This window comes from Furipterus horrens, unplaced genomic scaffold (assembly GCF_987537825.1).
Source record: "Furipterus horrens unplaced genomic scaffold, mFurHor1.1.pri manual_scaffold_8, whole genome shotgun sequence".
In the NCBI taxonomy this organism is placed as follows: Eukaryota; Metazoa; Chordata; class Mammalia; order Chiroptera; family Furipteridae; genus Furipterus; species Furipterus horrens.
The window spans coordinates 97,106,146-97,123,526 of record NW_028327178.1 but is presented as its reverse complement, the minus strand read 5'-3'; the positions used below and the strand labels follow the sequence as shown (position 1 = coordinate 97,123,526).

The 17,381-nt window shown below is 56.2% G+C and overlaps 1 protein-coding gene across 2 annotated transcripts in view; it reads right to left on the bottom strand.

Annotated features, from left to right (window-relative positions):
- The window catches only part of PLCG1 (phospholipase C gamma 1), a 35,942-nt gene extending 18,922 nt beyond the window's left edge, over window positions 1-17,020 (bottom strand). Inside the window, exons 1-2 of one of the 2 annotated variants that reach the window (XM_090286408.1) lie at window positions 16,965-17,020; window positions 16,159-16,492 (exon numbers count right to left, since the gene is read on the bottom strand). In XM_090286408.1, coding sequence (XP_090142534.1) covers window positions 16,159-16,375 — 217 coding nt within the window. In that variant the 5' untranslated portion in view covers window positions 16,376-16,492; window positions 16,965-17,020. Of the gene's footprint in view, window positions 1-16,158; window positions 16,493-16,964 lie in introns of those variants that run through there. The other variant, XM_090286407.1, reaches the window with a different exon arrangement.
- Between the last annotated feature and the right edge of the window lie 361 nt (window positions 17,021-17,381).

Below are 17,381 nucleotides of genomic sequence, written 5' to 3'. Positions count from 1 at the left end.
AAATCACAAAGACCAAGTCTCAAGTTCTCGTTCCGAGCTCATAGCTTGGGCCCTGGGCAAGCCCACACTCCTCTCTGGTAGGCCAGGGATCAAGTGAAGGCTGTGGTGGGGATGGGCCCACCAAGAACCCTTCACAGCAGACGGACTACTGTGAGAAGAGCCACAAGGGAGCTGACCGTGGCCTGCCCTGACCGTCCCAAGCCTGGACTGGTCTCTGCCGCGGGCTCCATGCAGGAGCAAGCGGCCCGTGGGCTGGAGGCAGGGGCTCCGCGCCCTGAGGCCCAGCGCCACAACACGGGCTTGACGGTCAGGCACAGACGCTCCCACTCTTCTCTCGTCCCGGAGACAGGCTCCTTGCCTGAGACCAGAGAGACCAGAGACCAGCAGTTACTCAAAGCCAAGTGCCTGAGGCACACAGGCCTGAAGAGCCACTGCCTTCTGGCTATACAAGTAATGGCGGTCACTTCCTCTTTCAGAGCCTCGGGTTCGCATCTGAGCCACAGAACCGATCCCAAGCACTCTGGGAGCTGTACAGCGAGACAGCAACAAAGGGCGTTGCTGCTCTCCGCCTTCTAGGATGGTACCTGCTGTCCTGGCGGGGGGAGGAGAGGACGATGTGAAGGGGACAAGCTGACTGGCAGGCAGCCGGACTGATGCCTGGGAAGGGTAGAGAACAATGCGCACCGAGGACCTGCCTGTGCTCAGCCCCTTAGAAGGCAGGGCTGCGCCCTGTCTTGGAATCCGGCTCTGCACCCACTCCCAGACATCAGGCCGAGCCGCAGGGCCCCCACCAGCCCTCCTGCCCAGAGCACCGGGATGGCCACCACAGGGCGGTGCACGGGGGCAGCATTCCTGTTGATCGGGCAGAGTCCAGAACGACAAGAATCCCAAGGAAGAGAAAGGGACAGTAAAAGTGGGGCACCAAGACTTTTTTGGGGTTCCTCAATGAGCATGGCCCGAGAAGCTGGCCCATCCTGCTGCAGCAGGTAGAAACATGGTTTACCCCACCATGGCAGGCTCTGGAAGTGGGAGAGGGAGTCCATGAACCATCCAAGACCCTAAATTAGACCCAAGCTTCGTGGTCAGGAACCTGTGTCCTAGCATCACCTGACCTCAGTGAAGCCACTTTCCCAATGCCCTGCACAGGCAGAGGTCCCCCAAACCCATGGCGACTAACCACCCATCAGGCCAGGAAGACAGAAGGGAAGGAACCGTGAGCAAAAGCACCGGCACAGTAGGCACAGGAGACACCGCCCCAGAGCCGCCTTCCTCATCTGCATGTTGAGGCACCACCTTTGTGTGCAACCGTGATGTGTCAGCGAGATAAGACACACATGTGATCTTACCAGAAAGGGACCGGGGGACAGACCCAAACTGACCCCCCCAAATGAAGATATGGCCAAGAAAACCACCACCACAAAACGCAGAAGAAAAAGGCGCATGTCACAAACTTCTGAATATAAGACATGCTTATAATGAAATATTTCTTGAGACTTTTCCCTTTACAAAGTAACTCTAAGTTCACTGATGTAAACTACAATAGAAACTATTGCTATAAAAATGTATACAAATACATTTTTGCAATTGAAAAAAATGGCAACTCATGATAAACATAAAAGGTCTTCTGAAAGTCTGACAGTTTGACAGAGGTCAGTGGATGCGACCCAGACAGGTCCCTTCTCTCTGGGTTGTCAGTATGCCCACCTGTGGGATGTGAACCTCACCCAGCCCTGCAGAAGGCACTGGAGGAGAGGGGGGGAAGCCCAGCCCTCCCCAAAAGGGTGCAAGTCTAATCCAGACATGGAGACCCTCAGACCCCAGACCCACACGGGCTCCCAGCCCTCCTTCTTGGCTCTAAACCTCTGCACATCCAGGGCCACCTCCTCATCTGTCTGTCAGGCCCAGGCCAGTGGCACACCTGGTGCTCCGTGACTCTTGTCACACCGTCTAGTGCTTCCTGGTGTCTAGGCCTCCTCACCTGCCTGTGAACTCCCTAAGGAAGAAACCACTTTGGACTCTTCTTTCTATTCCCCAAACCCAGATCCTGGGGAGGCCTCACAATGTCTGCAGTGCTTAGGAACAGGAATGAACACAGAAGAGTCAGACTCCGAAGCTAATGATCTAAAAGAGGCAGCAAAGACCCCAGGTGCTCAGAAATGGTACCAGAGATGGAGAGGCGGTGCAAAGGGGCAAAAAGGCTGAGGAGCTACACCAAATATGCATATGCAGTGGTCAGTGAAGTGACTCTGGGGACAGGAAAAAGAAGGACCAGACACAGCTGGGGGGGCGTGGCCCCAGGGACCAGTGCAATCTGGAAACAATGGAAGGTCCCTGTACAAAGGTTCCCGCAGCCAGTGGGAGCCATGGGAAGCCACTAGAGCTCTGGGGAAGAGGGAACAGTATAAGAGGCAGGGCTCCCTGAGTACCATGACCTGCTTTGCTCTAAGCCAAGGCCACCAGGAGATTCAGAAGAGTGGGTCCCAGGGGTCAGGAGAGGTGTGCACATCTTCCCAGAAATGCTAATCAATTACCCTGTCCATACACAGCTTATGCAAGGAGATGGGCCATTTCCAGTCCCCACCCTTCAAGTCAGCCAACCACTCAATCACCCTCCAAACAAACTACTGCCCAGCGCCAAGGGAGCACAAATGGACTTAGCCTTCTCCCCCAGAGGATGCTCCCATGCAGAAAGAAAGGAAGCCTCGAGGCGAAGTGACTGCCCCCCAGACCAATTCCCGGCCCTGCACCTCTGCCACCCCTACACACCAAGTTTCTGCACAGCGCCCCCAGGGCAGGGCAGGCACTGCATCCGAGAGCCTACTTCACAGGGAGCCAAAGGCAGAGGGGCTTTGTATCCCGAGATGCCCGTCCTAGCCAGGAACAAACACACAGCTTTGACAGAGCCTTCAAAGCTCTGAGGGCAAAGGATGGAGGTGGCCAAAGACAGAGAAAACCTGGGCACAGGCGGGAAAGAAACCCGCTGCTGCAGGAGCCAGGCGCGTGGGATGGCCAGCAGTTTCCCTGATGGCTGCCCAATGAACACCATGGCCTTTAGAAGAAGAGAGACGTCCCCTCCCCCTCCATTCCCCTCACTTCTGAGGCTATAACCTTCCCCTCCTGCCTTCCAACAGAAACAGTCAGGAGTAGCTCCCAGTGGAAAGCAAAAGCAGAGGGGTGGGTAGCTAGCTATCTCAATTTGACAAACGAGGACCAGGCCCCGAGACTCAGGTCACAGGGTCACACAGCGAAGGGAAGGTGAGGCTGCACTGTCTCCTTCCCATTCCAGTACAGCTGCCATCAAACAATTGAGCAGGGAGAGAGGGACAGAGCCCCCGGATGCACAGAGGGAGACCCTAGCCAGACGGTGGAGTCACAGGACTACCGAGGGCAGAGGTCAGCATCTGCCCCTGGCTGGGGTTTCAACAGTCACTATCCCCCAAACACCTGACCAAGAAGAGCATCCAGGCCTGACTCAGCATCCGGCCCCGTCCCACCTGATAAACAGGAAAAGGCCAGCGAGCTGAATGGAGTGGAGACCCTCCTGCATGGAACCTTGCACCCCTAGGTACTGACTGCTTCCAGTCACAGCTGCAGAGGATCCTCACCAGTACATGAACCATCTTAGTCTAGGTTCTCAATGAATCTCCTCTTTGGAGCAATAGGGAAGTGGAGGCTCCACAGGGGCTCACCATGGTCACATGGTGGTTCACGGCAGAGCTGGGACCCTCAGCAGCCGCCACCCCTGACACACGTATGCAGAGAGGCAGCAGGGCAGCCCCAGTGAGCCTTCACACCTTCCAGGCGGGCAGCCCTCTTCCCTAGGACACTAAATGAAGCCTACCCATTTTGGAGGTGGGCACAGGATGCCCAGATCCCAAAGGAAAAAGGGAAAGGAGGCCCCACTCAGAGAACCCAAAGCTGGGAGAGATTATTCACGAATTCCATCATCCGATCAAACACCTACCCAACTCCGAGTCAGGCCTGGGTTGGGTCCTGGCTAAATGGAAATCAATAAGGCATTGGAGTTCCTGCCTCTGAGAAAGCCCCCGCCTGGTGGAGGAAACAGACGGGGAAGCAGATAACTAGGAGGTTGTGCCAAGAGCAGACAGGGAGACACACGGCTGTGGTGCTGAGAGAGCACGTGGAAGGGAGCAGTTCCACTGCAAAAGGAAGAAGGCAGGGCTGGGGGGCTGGCCTGCCCACACCACAGAGGGAACGATGGAAGCCAGAGCATCAATGCAGCAGTTTGGTTGTTCGGGGAACAAGGCTTTGGTTCAGATTTGGGGATGAAAGGAGGGGGCAGGGGAGGGAAAGGGGGCCTACACTGGTCTGCAACACCATAGTAAGGGAAAGTCACAGCAAGGAGAAGGGGCTAGTCCCAATTTTCCTGCCTGACTAGGTGACTCCCCAGGCAGCCCATGGGTAAGACTTGGGGGCAGGGGTCCTGTGCATTTTGGCCTCTGCCTCTCCTGCAGGGTGATGCTGCCCAAATTCTAGATGGCCTGTCTTCCAGGCCTCCAGCCACAGGAGAGAGGCTGAGGGCTGAGCAGGCCAGGTCCCAGAGCGCTCCAGGATCTTGAAAGGCCCAGTGAAATACCCCCAATATATTCAGGCCACCTGGAAAACCAGAGGGCTCAACTTAAGTCACTTCTCTATCTGCCTCTTCCCAGAAACTCGGAGCAATGCGTGCAGCTGACCGCGCCTCCCATCTTGCTTGAAGCCCCGCCCTTTCCCTCTCCCCCTCACAGCTCTCCCGGCTTTCCTGCTTCTCTGTGGGCTCCAATCCTGTCCCCATGACAGGCTGGCTTTCACGAAGGCCCAAGCCAAGGGCCTCTCCTCCTCTGAAGCTCTACCTGCTGCTCCCTGGGGTCACCCACACCCAAGCTTTAATTACCCCCATTACAGATGACTCACAAGCAGCTCTATCCTAGTCCCCGACTCCAAGCTTCAGGCCCTGCAATCTAACTTCCCACCTGCCATCTCCACCTGTTCACCTCGAAGACAACCCCTCAGAAGCAAACAATGGTTGCTTTCACCAAACCCTCTTGCCACACCTCTTGGGTCAGCTGACTGCACCACCTCCAAACAGGTACATAAACAAGAAACTAGAATCATCCTTAACATCTCCTTTTATCTTACCCTGCCCCAATCTAATCCTTGAACAAGTCCTACTGGCTTTATTTATTATTCACAATCATACCTCTGAGCACTCAGATGAGTGGTAACCGTACATGTATTTTAAGGTCATGGGACTGACGGTCAGTACTCTCTCCATGGGTGCGGAAGCTCCCCGAGGGCCTGGACCAAGCCTGTCGCTTCAATGCCCCAGCGCCCAGCAAGAAACGAGATGATTTAGGAAAAAAAGAACATCTCAGGCCTCCCTCCCCCAGGGAAACAACAGGAGCCTCTGACTGGAGTCTCAGTGACAGGGACTGAAGTGGGGGGACAGCAGAGGCTCCCCCGTGTGGAGCTCCTGAGCCCCATGCAGTCGTTCTCACCACCCTGACCCTGGCTCCCCGCCTGTCTGGAGGTGTTACCACGACCACGAGCCCTCCTGGGGCGAGAAGGGGGATCAGCCCTTAAACCCCAAGAGTCAACCTTGACTAGGAGTTTGGGGACATTCTAAGTAATGGCATCATCCTCCCGGGCCTGCTGGCCAGGATGCCCTCTTTGGCGACCCCACTAGCCTCTCCCATTTCAGAGCTGATCGGCCCAGCCTGTCCTCAGCGTCTGGCCACACTCCCTTTGGGCCAGAGCAGCCCAAGTTCAGCCCCTCTCCTTGTCCTCCTCCTGCTTCCCAGGGAGGCAAGGCCCCAGGGCGTGTCTAGATTCTGACCTCATCCTCAGGTGACAGGGACTCACCCTTCCCAGGAAGCCCAGCACTGGTGCTTTGAGATGGCATCCCCTTCCTGATTTGAATTCCCTAGTTCTATCCTTTTAAGACCGCCTGTGGCCTCACCCCCACCAGCACCCATCCTGGGACAGCTGCCGCCCTGCCTCCCAGCCCAGCCTGCAGAGCGGGCCAGTTCTCAGGCCAGGCACTGGACACCCTGTGCGCACAGCAGAGGATGTTCTCTGTGTTTCACTGCTGGCCTTGAGAGGCCTTGAGGGAAATCCCTGACCAAGTGACATATACTCCCTTTTCTAATCTCCTTAGTGGTTATGCTGAGAGCTCCCAAGGACAGTCCCAGAGTCCCAGTCAGGAACTGACAAGCCACCACAGGCATCTTATACTCAGACACTGCTGTACGTAGGGGAAGTGACGAGGGGCGGGAAGAGCACTGCCTCCCACCAGCTGGATTATCAGGTGCAACCAGGAGAAGTGGTCCGCAGAGTCGCAGATAGGGACGGCCCCACCCGGCCCCTGTCACTGCCCAACCTCCCAGCTCACCTCCTGCCCCCAGGTAGGCTGAGAAGCCTTCTGGAATCTGTAGCCAACTCCTCCCGTCTTTTCTAGGGTTAGTCACTCTATGAACACTCTGGGCCGGAGGCTGCAGTCTGTCAATCCCATGGGGTCAGAATTCCCCCACCATACACCCAAACCAGTGTGGTCAATGCCTTCCCCCGCGCCCCCCACCATGGGCAAGGCCAAGCCAAGGACACGGTGACCTGAGGGCAATCCCTTAAACAACCACTTCCCTCAGGACATTTCGGCTCAGCCATATCCCCAGGTGTCTGAGAAAACAGGAAGCCAACCCCAAAGTGAAGGGCCCACCCTGACCGAGTTAGAATTAGATGTCACACAAACAAGTGGTCAAACTCGCCGCGGCCCAACCCCTCACCAGTCTGGTCAGTTGTTTGCTGCCAGCCCCCGAGCTTCGGTCAGACCGGCCACTCTTCACCGTGCCCCCGCTTGCTCCCAGACCCCTCACAGCCTTTGCAGAGGCCCTCTGACCAACACTGGCGTGCCAGCTGGCAGGGGTGGGAGCCCACAGGGCAGGATGGGCTGCTACAGAGAGGACCCGGTTCCGTCTGGACCCTCAGGCTCAGCCTGCAGCACTTTAGGCACAACTGCCTCCTGCCAGCCCTGGCCTGCCATGGTTTCCTGCTTGTTCCACATCACAAGCTTCCCAGGATCAAGGACTGGGTCACCTTCTTTTCTTGCTTCCTAACCCCAGCATCCTCTGTGCCAGGCCTGGGTTCAGCAAAAGAGATGCCCGTCTTCTGCAAGAATCAAGCCCCACCCCATCTATTCTGCATCCTGAGTCTTGCTGAAGCCAGGGCCACCTGCCAACACCGGGAAGGGCCCGGAAGGAAGCAGCAGAGCCTATACACAAAGCCTACATGTGGGCTATAAAAAGGAGCCCTCCCTGCTTCCCCCAGGATGGGCCCGGTTCCTAGGAGGTGACGAGTGAGGAGAGCTAGTACTTGTGCCCGGGCACAGAGCCACTGCAGCCTCTCCAAGGCTGGCCAAGTACCACCTTGAAAGGAACGAGTCTTACAAGAAGGGAGGGAGAACAGTAAGACCTGAGCCAGGAATGTAGGCAGAGATTCTTGGAGCCCTGTCTCCTGGGACCACAGTCTCCCCCAAAGTGACTAACTCCACCTTCCCTACTGCCCCTCCCTACAGCCTCAGAGTACTCAGGGACCAGGCTTTCTCTTCCATCTTTCCTCCTCGTGTGGGGACTGGGGGCACTGCCCACACCATGAGGCCGCAGCACACAGAAGGTGCTCCAGGGAGCTGTGACAAGAGGTTCTTGCTCTGGGGCGACAGCAGGGAGCTGTGGCCACAGCAGACTAGGGCCAGGGGCAGCTCAAACAGGGGCATGTGTATTGGAGGTGAATGTGCCTACTTGTAACACTTACAAGTCTGAACACAAGATACCTATTTCAAAGACCCCAGCCAAAGCAGCCCCTTGACCCACACGGGCAGCACCTCCTCAGCCGCAACAGCACAGCTGCCCTCACGGCGCCCTGGCCCAAGTCGCAGAGATCAGTCCTCCCCGGCCTCCTTTCTCTGAATCCCTCTCCAGCCGAGGTCGCCCAGTGTTCAGGCCCTGCACCAGACGGCTGACCCAGAGCTACTGAGGCCACTCTCCAGGGACAGCTTGTCATGGCCACACATGCGGCGAAAGGGAGAATGAGCCTCGGCTGCTGCCAGTCACTGAGGTTTGGGGTCCGGTGTTATCACAGCACACCGTCCCCACCCACGACTGACAAGAAAGGCCTCAGGCTGTTTCCTTCACAGCGCTCTCCAGACCCTGGAATTACTGTTTTCTATGGTGGTTTGTCCTTTCTAGCTCTGTCTACCTTAACCTTTATGGTCACTACTGGATTCCACAGCACACGGCATGTCAGCAAATGCCACAGTTCAAAGCTAGGGAAGCACGAGTGGGGTCTCGCTTGTTCAGTGTGCCACAGAGGACCACGATTACTGGGTTTTCCCTCTCTCTTTTCTGAGGCAAGAACAGCTATGGTGGGTGATACAGAAAGCTCACCAGGCTAGAGATCTACGGCCACCGTGAACAAGTCAGAAGGTGAAGTAATCCCATCCAGTTCGGCACGTCAAACGCACAGCAGCTAGGGCCACAGTAAACGTTGAGACCAATGCAGGAACACACGGATAAAGGCATGCATACGAGCTTGTCATCAGCGGTCCTGGGAGGGCCCTTCTCAGAGCACCTAGCACATGGAGCCCCGGGTTCCCATGTCCCCGGCAGAGGCTCAGGGACAGCTGTCATCATCAGCCAGTGAGAGACTCAGAGCAAAGCTCTTCTGTCCCCCCTCCTCCAATCAGCTGCTTCCTCACCCCCCTCCCCCGCAGAAGTGGGAAAGCGCCTTCATGGGGGTGCTGCAGCAAGATGAGGGCAGCAGAGGATCTAGATGGAAGCACTGAGTCCAGTTTGTCCAGAGAGAAGTCTGAGCTGGTCAAACCCATCTGGCTAAAGCACAGAGTAGACATCAGTTCTGTCCACATTAAAAAACAAAACAAAACACAACTCTGGTCCTATAGAATAGTCCATCTTATTGTCATTTTCTCCAGAGTGGGAGAATAAACTGAATACTGTAGTGGGAATCAGAAGAACTAGGCCCTGGGCCCAGCACTGCCGTGAACTTGCTGTGTGACCTTACCCTTAGGGCAGCAGTTCTCAACCTGTGGGTCGTGACCCTTTTTTGGGGTCCAATGACCCTTTCACAGGCGTCGCCTAAGACCATCAGAAAACACATATATAATTATATATTGTTTTGTGATTAATCACTATGCTTTAATTATGTTCAATTTGTAACAATGAAAATACATCCTGCATATCAGATATTTACATTACGATTCATAACAGTAGCAAAATTACAGTTACGAAGTAGCAACGAAAATAATTGTATGGTTGGGGGTCACCACAACATGAGGAACTGTATTAAAGAGTCGTGGCATTAGGAAGGTTGAGAGCCACTGCCTTAGGGCCTTGGTCTCCTCACCTGTAAGAGATAGCTAATCAACCCTGCTCTCCCTCAATTCCTGGAGCCCTGATGGGACTCAAACAACACAATAGTTGAGAAAATGATTCAGGACTCTAATGTGCTATTCAAATAACTGGCTTTTCTCATGCTAGAGGCCTCTGTGTAAACTCAGAGAGGGAACAAAGAAAGTAAGTACGAAAGACTTCTAGCTTAGGTTACCAGAGCAGCACTGGTAGCCAAGCTTGGTGGTAGAACTGGAGCTCTCTCACTAGCTAAAGTGAAATCAAAGAAAGGGCCCCGGCCGGTGTGGCTCAGTGCCTTGAGTGCTGGCCTGTGAACCAAAGGGTCACCAGTTCAATTCCCAGTCAGGGCACATGCCTGGGTTGCAAGCCAGTTCCGCGGTTGGGGATGTTTCTCTCTCTCTTTCTCCCTCCCCTCCCCTCTAAAAATAAATAAATTTTTTTAAAAAAGAGAAAATAAAAGAAAGGAAACAAATTCTTATTAAGTGCCAAATGCGGTGCGGAGCACTTTCACATAAAATCTCTTACTCTCAGATATGATCTCATTCAACTATTGTTAATATACAGTTCTGTGAAGAAGGAATGATTTTTACAGCTAAAGATCAGTTTCAGAGAGTTTCAAGTAGCTTGCCCAAAGTCACAGGAAGAGTTGGGACTCGAACCTAAATCTCACTGATTCTAGCCACAAATCTCTGGTCACTGCAGCCCAATTACCAATCACTGCTGGAGGCCACTGCTTGGCTCTGAGCCTTGTCAGGCTGCTCTCAAAGCTCTCCCTGGGGAAGCACGGAGGCATGCTTCCCTGAACAAAGCCCTCCCCAAGGAGAACCAGAATATTCCCCTCCTCCTATCCCACACCCACCACTCCTCGGGCTCTTCTCAAAGTCCCCATAGACGTTTCCAGTTCTAAGAGAGGAAGCGAAGGGGAAAAGAGGCCTCTTATCCCCTCATATCAGGCCTTGTGATATTACCCATCTCTGGCCTCCTTGAAGCCATATCTCAGAGGAAAGGGCACACAGAGGCAGAGGTGCCATGTGGTAATGGAGACAGACAGGGACAGTGATGGTAGAGGCACAGGCAGGCTCTACCCCACTAAAGTGGTGGCATTAAAGTACTTCCTGGAAGACAGGGGCTCACACCAACGCACTCAGACAGCAGTTCTGTGGACTGGGCACTTAACAAGCCAATCTGATACCTTCCTGTGTTACCAAAGCAGCTGCTTCCAGCCAAATGCCCAATCACCCCGCGGAAGTCAGCAGCAGGAAACGAGGCTGACAGCAGAGGGCTGCTGAGAGCTTGGAGAGGCAAGGTGGGCGGGCCTCCGAGTCTCCAAATCAAAGGGCTTGGCAGCCAGGCACCGGCCCCTCTATGCAGCAGGGGCATTTGCTCCCCTCTGGTGTCAGGCCCTCCTGGGGAACTTAACCTCATCTCCCCCCTTGTCAGAGCTCCCGCACACTCAGCATGTACGCTGCGCCCCACCTGGTGAGAAGCACTTTACACGTATTCTCATCAAATCCTCACAAAAACCTTAAGACATAAATATAGTTTGTTACTATCCCTCTTTTATAGATGATGAGTCCAGAAAAGTAAAGCCCCATGCTCAAGGTCACCGAGAAAGTTGCAGATTGGATTTTCAACCTAGGCAGTTTGAGTTCAGAGCCCAATGCCAAACTACAGTTGACCACCCCACACACACACAGTTGAAAATCTGTGTATAACTCTTGACTGCCCGGCCATCCCTCAGTATCCATGGGGGGTTGAACATTCCAGAACCCCCAGCAGATACCAAAATCCGTGGCTGCTCAGGTCCCTTATGTTATATGGCGCAGAGCAATACATACAGCCAGCCCCACAAATCTACGGATCGAAAATGCTGTTTCTACCTGTACTTGGCTGAATCTGCAGATGTGAAACCCAGGACCTGGGATACAGAGGAATGACTGTACAGTATATGTATATTTTTAAAAACCCACATAGAAGTGGACTAGAGCAGTTCAAACCCACGTTGCTCAAGGCCATCTCTACTATGCTCCCCTACCCTATCCCTCCAGCCCCAGTCCCATTACCGCCCCCCCACGGCCTCCCCACCCTGCCTCAGCAAGAAGGTCTTGCCCTGCTCTCAGCTGTCTCCTGCAAACTGCAGTAGCTCACTAGTCTCCCTCCTCAACCTCTCCCAGGCGAGCACGCACAGTCCCACTGTCCACAGGACCAACTATGCCCGTGAACACAGCACAGCACACCACGGTCCTCCCTCGCTACCCCCACCCAGCCCCGGTGGCCTCATTTCTACCACATCTAATGTATTGCCAACACCTGCACAGTGATCCCCATGCCTCAGCCAGGGCACAGGCAAGACTCACCAATCACTCAAGGCTTAGTCCACAGGTCACCTCCCCTGGCTCTTTCCCCTCAACTCTGAGCATGCTAAGAGGAGCTCTCGGTACACACCTTTATCATAGCACATAACATACAGGGTTATTAATTACACATTCCCAAGTCTGTCTCCTCCAAGGGTCTGGGAGTTCCTCAATGACACTTATTTATCTTCTGAACCCTCAGTGAGCAAACAGGAGGTGTTCAAATAATACATATTGAACAAATAAGTGCCCCTCATTCCAAGGGGCTACACCAAACAAGGCTGGTGGCCAAGACCTCTACCTGGTGACTCAAGCCTGTGCACCTGTGCAGTACACGTAGGAGGAAGCTGGAGGGGCTGAGGCGGGGGCGGGGGCCCATGCTGGGTGTGTGCTCAGCTCCTCCAGCCATCTGTGCAGCAGGCCCCTTTCCTAGGCTCACAGGAAAGAGAGCGCCCCAGGTAGATGGGGGCCTGGCAGGGCTGGTCTGAAACCCACACATCAAGACAAGCCTGGGTGCTGAGAAAACACTAAGAGGTCTGACTTCCCCTGGAAAAACCACAGCCAGACAGGAAACACACAGGCAGGGTGGCTAGCGCTGGAGATCCGGACTCCGGTTAGTGCCCCTCTCCCACTGGGAGCAGCCAGCCGGTACAAAGGAAACCCCTGAGGACACGAGGCCTGCTCCTCGCCAGTCTGACAGCCAGGGGGGTCAAGCCCCAGGCAGCTGTCCCAACATCATCCCCTCTCACAGGCCTGACTGCCTCATCCAGGCTCTTTGCTCTCTTCTGCGGCCCCCACCCCTTGTCATCAAAGATACCACTGGAAACTGTCATTGTCTATTTTAGTTTCCCTGAGGGCAAGGGCTTGTTTTCTCTCACTACAGAAGGCAGCGTAGCATCTAGATTATCTACAGAAGAATCAAAGACAAAAGTCTAGAGCTCCAAAATCCCCACAGATGTGCTTGGTTGGCAAGCAGTTCTCCACGGAGCCTCCACCTGGGCCACGTGCCCACAGTGACCCTTGACTGAACCACCTCACCACAGAAGATGCCAGAAGGAAAAGTGTGGGGCCAGAGCCTGGAGAGGCTGAGGCCGCCTGTGATGTAAGGTTTGAGCACAAAGGTTTCTCGGAGGAGGAGGAGCAACACAGACCACAGGGGTGGGGGTGCTGAGGCCCATTTGAAGCACCACCCGAGGGCTTAGAGTCCTCTTGGCATTGGCCAGCCGGCCAGCCGCTGCGGGGAGAGCTGGGCCAGGCTGAGGCTGTCCCACAGCAGCACCATCACCCTCGGCACAGTTCACTCCCTGCATTTCCATTTCCGTATCTGTGAAATGGAATGGTACTCCAGACCATCCCCTTGGGCCTTTGTAATGAAAAGTCTCTGTCTGTAGCACTCAGCAGAAAGTCTGTAATTGCTTTATTTTCACTTATGTCAGTATCTGGGGGGGTGTGTGTGGTGGGGGGAGCTAAACATCACCCTGGTTCCTATCATACCACCATGACAATGGACACCAAAGTATCTCTCCACTCCTTTTTAAAAAAAGATTTTATATATTTATTTATTTTTAGAGAGAAGGGAAGGGAGGGAGAAAGAGAGGGAGAGAAATATCAAAGTGTGGTTGCCTCTCGCACGCCCCCAACTAGGGACCTGGCCTGCAACTCAGGCATGTGCCCTGACTGGGAATCGAACCAGCGACCTGTTGGTTCACCGGCACTCAATCTACTGAGCCAGGGCTCCAACCCTCTTTTGAGCCAAAATACCATCCTAGAAATCAGCAGGTGCCAGCCCTAATTCACAAGTGTAGTGAGAGGGCACAGCTAGGCCAGAGTGAGGTCTTACACACGACTGCTGTGCATCTTCCCTGAACCGCACCATCTCTCCTGACAAGGCCAGACACCCGAGGCACCTGGGCAAGAGGCCAGGTGGCAGGGGACCCAGTTGGCAGCCCAGCCTTCCTCAAAGTCTGTACGGCAGGATGCAGGGATCAGAACCCACCAACAAGGTGAACCCATGAGTGGGCAGAAGTGGGCCAACTTCAGTAGGGGGCTCCATTTACAAGATCTGAACTCCACACAATTGTCTAGCCTTTTTACCCAGACTCCTTCAATCTGGGCCCCTCAAATCACAGGGCCCCTTCTACATCCTTTACCTATGCTTCAGGCCTCTCAAATTCCAGCTGATTAATGAGATCATTGAATATGTGCCCCTCTGGCTGACCCAGCCTTACGGGCTGGAGTTATCAGGTCCTCTGTATTCCTGCCGCCATCCCCCAAAGACCTGAGACACCACGGACTAGACTCTTTCCTCTCCACACCCCATCCTTCTGTTCAGGCCCCAACTTACAAACAAGAAAATCTACACATACTTTACACACTGTTCTACATGGTAAGCAGGTGAGTGAGTAGATGGGTTGGGGCAAAAAAAAAAAGAAGAAAGAAGAAAGAAAAACATTTCCTCCCTTTTTCTGGGTGGTGATCTAAGTGAAACATGAACTCGGTCCCCATCCTCCTCCCCTTCCTGCACCCTCACCCTCTCCTCCAGCCACACTCCACCTCTACAACATTCAGTCATAACCTCGTATTGTTATTATTAGTAACAGCTCACATTTATTAAACATTCATGTGTCAAACAATGTGCTAGATGTTTTACATCAATTTTCTCAGTTAATCTCCAGAGCAACCACACAGTATATACTGGACATATTATTACTCCTATTTCACAGATGAGGAAAACTAAGGCTCAGAGAAGGTAAGTACCTCACTGGGGCACACACAACTCATACAAGGGGCTTCAAATCCAGCCTCGCCTTCAACCACTGTGCCGCACTTATCGTCACATGAACGGTTTGCAGGGCAGCCTGTTACCCAGAGATCTTGATCTGGGAACTCCAGCCCTGGCCACAGGTTCACAGGGACCCCCACACAAGGGGCCGTGCCTGGAGTCCGACACCTGGCCGACGTGCCCAGGACTCTATCAGCTCTCCGCCACGTCTGTCCTTCCTCCACTTTAGCACCCAGACTCTCAGATCCCTACTGCTTTCTCCCAGGGGCTGACAGGGCCCAGGGGGCTAGGAGGAAGGCAGCTGCATTTCTGAGTTCAGCAGCTCTATCAGATCTGCAGTTGGTAGTTGAGGAGGCTGCCTCACCACAAGCTCTTCCTTCCTTCCAGTCTCCGCGCCCACACGCACCAGGCCCAAGGAGGGCTACAGGACCTTCCCCTGGGGTCCGCGGACCTACAGCTCGGAGCCTGGCTCTCTAACACCAGTCTCTGGGGGGTGTCCTCCCAGGAAGCAGCGCGCACACATCATCTCTCACACTTAAAGGCGGGGGAAGGAGACCGGGCTCCCATCCGGCCACAGCAGCGGCACACGCTAAGTGGAATGACACTCTGACAGATCCGGGGTTTTTCAGAATCCCCCAACTCCCTCCTCCCAACTGAGACCTGTGCGAAGGCAGCCACGCGCAGGCCTGGGAGGGCGAAGAGGCAGGAAATCAAGAGTAGCTGCCCCTGGCTCCCTGCAGCCACAGGATGCGGAACACAAAGGGCTAGCCCCCCAACTGGCCGCCCCTTCCTGAAAAGACTACCTGACTCCGAGGCACGGAGGCTGGCCTTTCCCGGGCCAGGCGTTTCAGAACGTGCTTCCACCGGCAAGGGGGGCCTGGCGTTTTACCAAGGGTCCCTTCCCCGACTTCGGGTGTCTGCCCACGCACACAGACCTCTAAAATTCAGTTTCAGGACAAAAGCAGCAGTGGGAGAAAAGCCCCTGCCTCCTCTCAGGCTTTTCCAAACCAAACAGGACCACCTTCCTCCTCCTCCCAAGAGGAAGATGAGTAGGCTCCGCTCAGCTCCAAAAGCAGCCCTACCCCAACCAACATCTGCTTAAGTTCTGCTTAGCGAACCCAAAGGTTCCTTCGCAAATGAGAGCCCAGCCTGGGGGGCCCGAAGAGTTTCACAAGACCGCTCTTTTCGGAGAAAGGGGGGTGGGTGGCGACCGTCCTGCCCGGCCCCAATCGGGTTCAGAGGGTGGGTGGGGGCTCTGCCTCGGCTCCCCTCGCCTCCACGGACACCATTCCCGGGTGTGGGGGGTCCGATGCTTGCTTTGCTGGTCTCCAACCCGGTAGGATTTTTAGGCCTCTGGGCAAAGTGCCAGAATACTTCCCCCTAGTTGGGGGAGGGGGTGTCCTGTCGGGTGACTGAGGACGCGGGTGCCCCCCTCCTGGGGCGACCACTGGGGCGAGGTGGGGGCGGAGCCCGGAGGGTGTGGGAAGGGCAGGAAAGTTTGCCCAAGTCGCTCCGGCGGCGGGCCCCGGCGAGGGGGAGCTGGGTGCGGATCCCTGTCCACGCTGCGCGCGCACAGCGATCCCCGGGCAGGGGGCACACTTACTGGCCCCCTCGATCTTGTCGGCACCGCGGCTCCACGTGATCTGCCGAGTTTCCAGCTTGACCTGGAAGGTCTTCCGCTCGGGCCGCTGCGACTTCTTGGAGTAGAACAAAGTCATGACGGTGCCCACCTCGAGGCTGCGGCAGAGGTTCAGCACCTCGGCATCTGAGGGTGCACCGGGCCCGCAGCCATTGGCGCAGGGAGATGAGACGCCCGCCATGGCTTCAGCGCTGGGGGCGGCAGAGGCGACGGCGGCCCAGGATCAGCCGGCGGGAGTAGGCGGCAGCGGCCGCGGCGGGGGCTAAGACGGCCGGCGAGTGGGCCCTGGCGGCAGCTCCTGCGGGCGGAGACGGGGCGGGACCTGAGCGGGGGGTGGGGCAGCTCTGCAGGCCCCGCCCCAGCCCTCGCGCCGGGAACAAAGACGCCCGCGCGCCCGTGGGGAGGACCCCCGCCCGCCGCCCGCCGCGCCTGCGCCCCGCGACCCCCAGCCAGGCCCCGAGTGGGGGCGCAGGGCGCAATGGCGGCGGGAGCGCGCGCGGCTCGCGCAGTCAAGCCCTTGTTCTTCCATCCCACAAAGCTTCCCCACGCGGCCCCGGACACAGCTTGGTGGCCACGGCCGATCTCGTCACGCGCGGAGCCGCGCGCCGGCCCGGCAGTCAGTCGTACAAGCTGACGGCCAGCCCACTGTCCCGTACAGGCCCAGCCGCAGCCGTTCCCTCACCCCCACTCCCCAAGCGCCGCCCGCTCAGCAACTGGAAAGAGGTGAGGGCGCAGAGCCTCTCCGGGGCCTGCCGGCCAAACCCAGTTACCTGGGCGGGCTGCCCGGCGGAGGGAGCCAGGCCGCGCCGCCTCACCCCGGCGGCGGCGGCGGCGGCGGCAGCGGCGGCGGGTCCTCTGCTCGCCCTCTCCGGGGAGGGGCGGGGGCGGGGTCGCCTTCGGATTGGCCGCCGGGCTGTGATGGACAGCAGGCTTGCCTCGCCCCTCCTCTCTGGCCGCGCGGGGCTGGCCCTCAGGCCGCAGACCCACGTCTGTCCGGCCCTTGGGGCCAGTGTTTCCTTCGTGGGTCCCGTCACTTGGAGAAGCACCCCTAGGACTTTAGACCTGCGGTCCCCAGTGGCCTTTTTCTCTGGCCCTCGCATATGCCACTGCCTGGCCCTGCTCACCCTCCGTGTCCACGCGATAGGACACGGTGAGGTCCTACTTCGCAGCGGCCCTCCTGCAAAGGG